Consider the following 1,863-nt stretch of genomic DNA (forward strand, 5'->3'; position numbering starts at 1 on the left):
ATGCAAATAGAGCAAAACACACATTTCTTACAACAACCACAGTCATGGTAACCTTCGAAGGATATCATGATTTGGCGTAGCTTTACGGCGTGCTAGCCTCGTTCGTCTTTGGATTTATCACCCATGAATTATTTATACAGATTTTTAACAAGATAAACCGTGTCTGGAGCACCTCCCTACCAACAAGGCCATGTTTTGAGATCGGTCAGAGATCCTAGAACCTCTGACGTATAATCCATTCATCAAATGCACAAATGGCTCTCAGAGGCGATGGAGTTAATTGTGTTTTGTGAAAGAGCGAGAGAGCCTGCATTGCATTGCAATGACAGGCTGACTTGGATGTGGCTTTTCCCTGCCTCCTCTCCTTTCTCCAGCAGGGGACACTCTGTAGCTGAAGCTCAAGCTTTTGAGCATCAGCAGTCTCTGGGAAAGAGGAGGAAAAAAAAAAATTCTCCTGAATCCCAGCTGCTTTCCAACACACAGCTACATAGCAGTGTAAACCTCAACAGCTATATAGAAAAAGCCGGACGGCACTTGTCCTAAACTTGGGGCTCCAGGCATCCCCTTATTTTTTTGGCCTCATGGCATCTGACAGCACCATGGAAGAGATGGGACTGGCAATGGATGTCTAAAGATGGAAGGTATTGATGGGCAAGGCTTGTTAGGTATTGCGAAGATTTTACAGAGAAGTTGTATACCTTCCCTGGCTGGCTGTATCATTCATTTCCCATTGCATATGAATCCCAGGAATTCTTCGCTGCTCTGAATTGCTTCTACATCATAGGAGACTTCTTCCCTCTGTTCCGTATAATAAACCCTATGAAGACAACAAGGAGATAAACTTTGCAATTAAAAAATTATCCTATATCCATACAGCAAAGGGAGGGGGGGTGCTGAGTCTGACAACAGGATGGTTTGACACAGAGACCTGTATGGACCATGAACGAATAGCTGCCTCCTAATTAACGGGCAGAATAAAGAAACATTTTTCCAGAGACGGTCTCTGAGGAAAGGACGGAGGAATTGCAGGGTGACAGAGGATGGGTGAGTGAAGTTTTCTGCTTTGCTGCTCACAAAGACTGGTCATGTATGTCAAGGCAAGCCTTGGCTTTAATTTCTCTATTTAATGTTAGCATGCTGAAAAAAAAAGGGGGGGGGGTTAGTATTTTATGCATTATATGCGACATATAAAATTGAAATACCTGGGCATTCAGCAGCACATGGAAACCTCATTTATACAGATGCTTTGCTTGCTCTTTCCTTAATTGTCTGCATGGAGATCTACATGCAGATATCAGTTTATAGAACGCAGACAGCTGTAGAACATTGGAGACAAATGTTGCAGAGTTTTGCACCTGTAGGCAGCAGCAGGTAGCAGGTAGGCAATTTTTAGTCATATAGCCTATGATGTATTCAGATGCACAGTTAGTGCTGAGACACACATGCAGTACGGTTGCCTCTGCTGCATCCCTTTCGGTCTTTGCCCAAACTTGATCCCTTGAGCAAGGTCTCGGTGCGGAAGTTGCACATTGTTCTGTGCCTGTGTGTTGCATGGCTCCCCAACCATGCACCGTCTTAGAGGCAGAGCCCAGTGTCTTGCCTATAGTGTGCCAGAGTTGGAAAAGGGTATATGTACTATGCAGGCTTCCTCCACAGTGCCAGAGGATTCATCCACAGTTCCTGAATCTGATGCATTCATTGCACAGTCATAGAGAAGCCTCTTTACTAGCAGACAACACGTAGATGCCAGCTGGGTTTTTCACCATGTTAACCCTTTCTCTCCTGACACTGACCCGTCTAGACTATAGAAATGTCCTGCTGTCAACAAAGCTGAGTAGAGATAATGGAGTTAAAACAGAAGAG

General features: G+C 44.6%; 1 protein-coding gene across 1 annotated transcript in view; it reads left to right on the plus strand.

Annotated features, from left to right (window-relative positions):
- The first annotated feature begins 857 nt into the window (after nucleotides 1-857).
- Nucleotides 858-1,863, plus strand: part of LRRTM4 (leucine rich repeat transmembrane neuronal 4) — a 5,416-nt gene continuing 4,410 nt past the window's right edge. Inside the window, exon 1 of the mRNA XM_018558903.1 lies at nucleotides 858-1,044. Coding sequence (XP_018414405.1) covers nucleotides 1,041-1,044 — 4 coding nt within the window. The 5' untranslated portion in view covers nucleotides 858-1,040. The remainder of the gene's footprint in view (nucleotides 1,045-1,863) is intronic.

This window comes from Nanorana parkeri, unplaced genomic scaffold (assembly GCF_000935625.1).
Source record: "Nanorana parkeri isolate BGI_ZX_2015 unplaced genomic scaffold, ASM93562v1 scaffold367, whole genome shotgun sequence".
NCBI lineage: Eukaryota > Metazoa > Chordata > Amphibia > Anura > Dicroglossidae > Nanorana > Nanorana parkeri.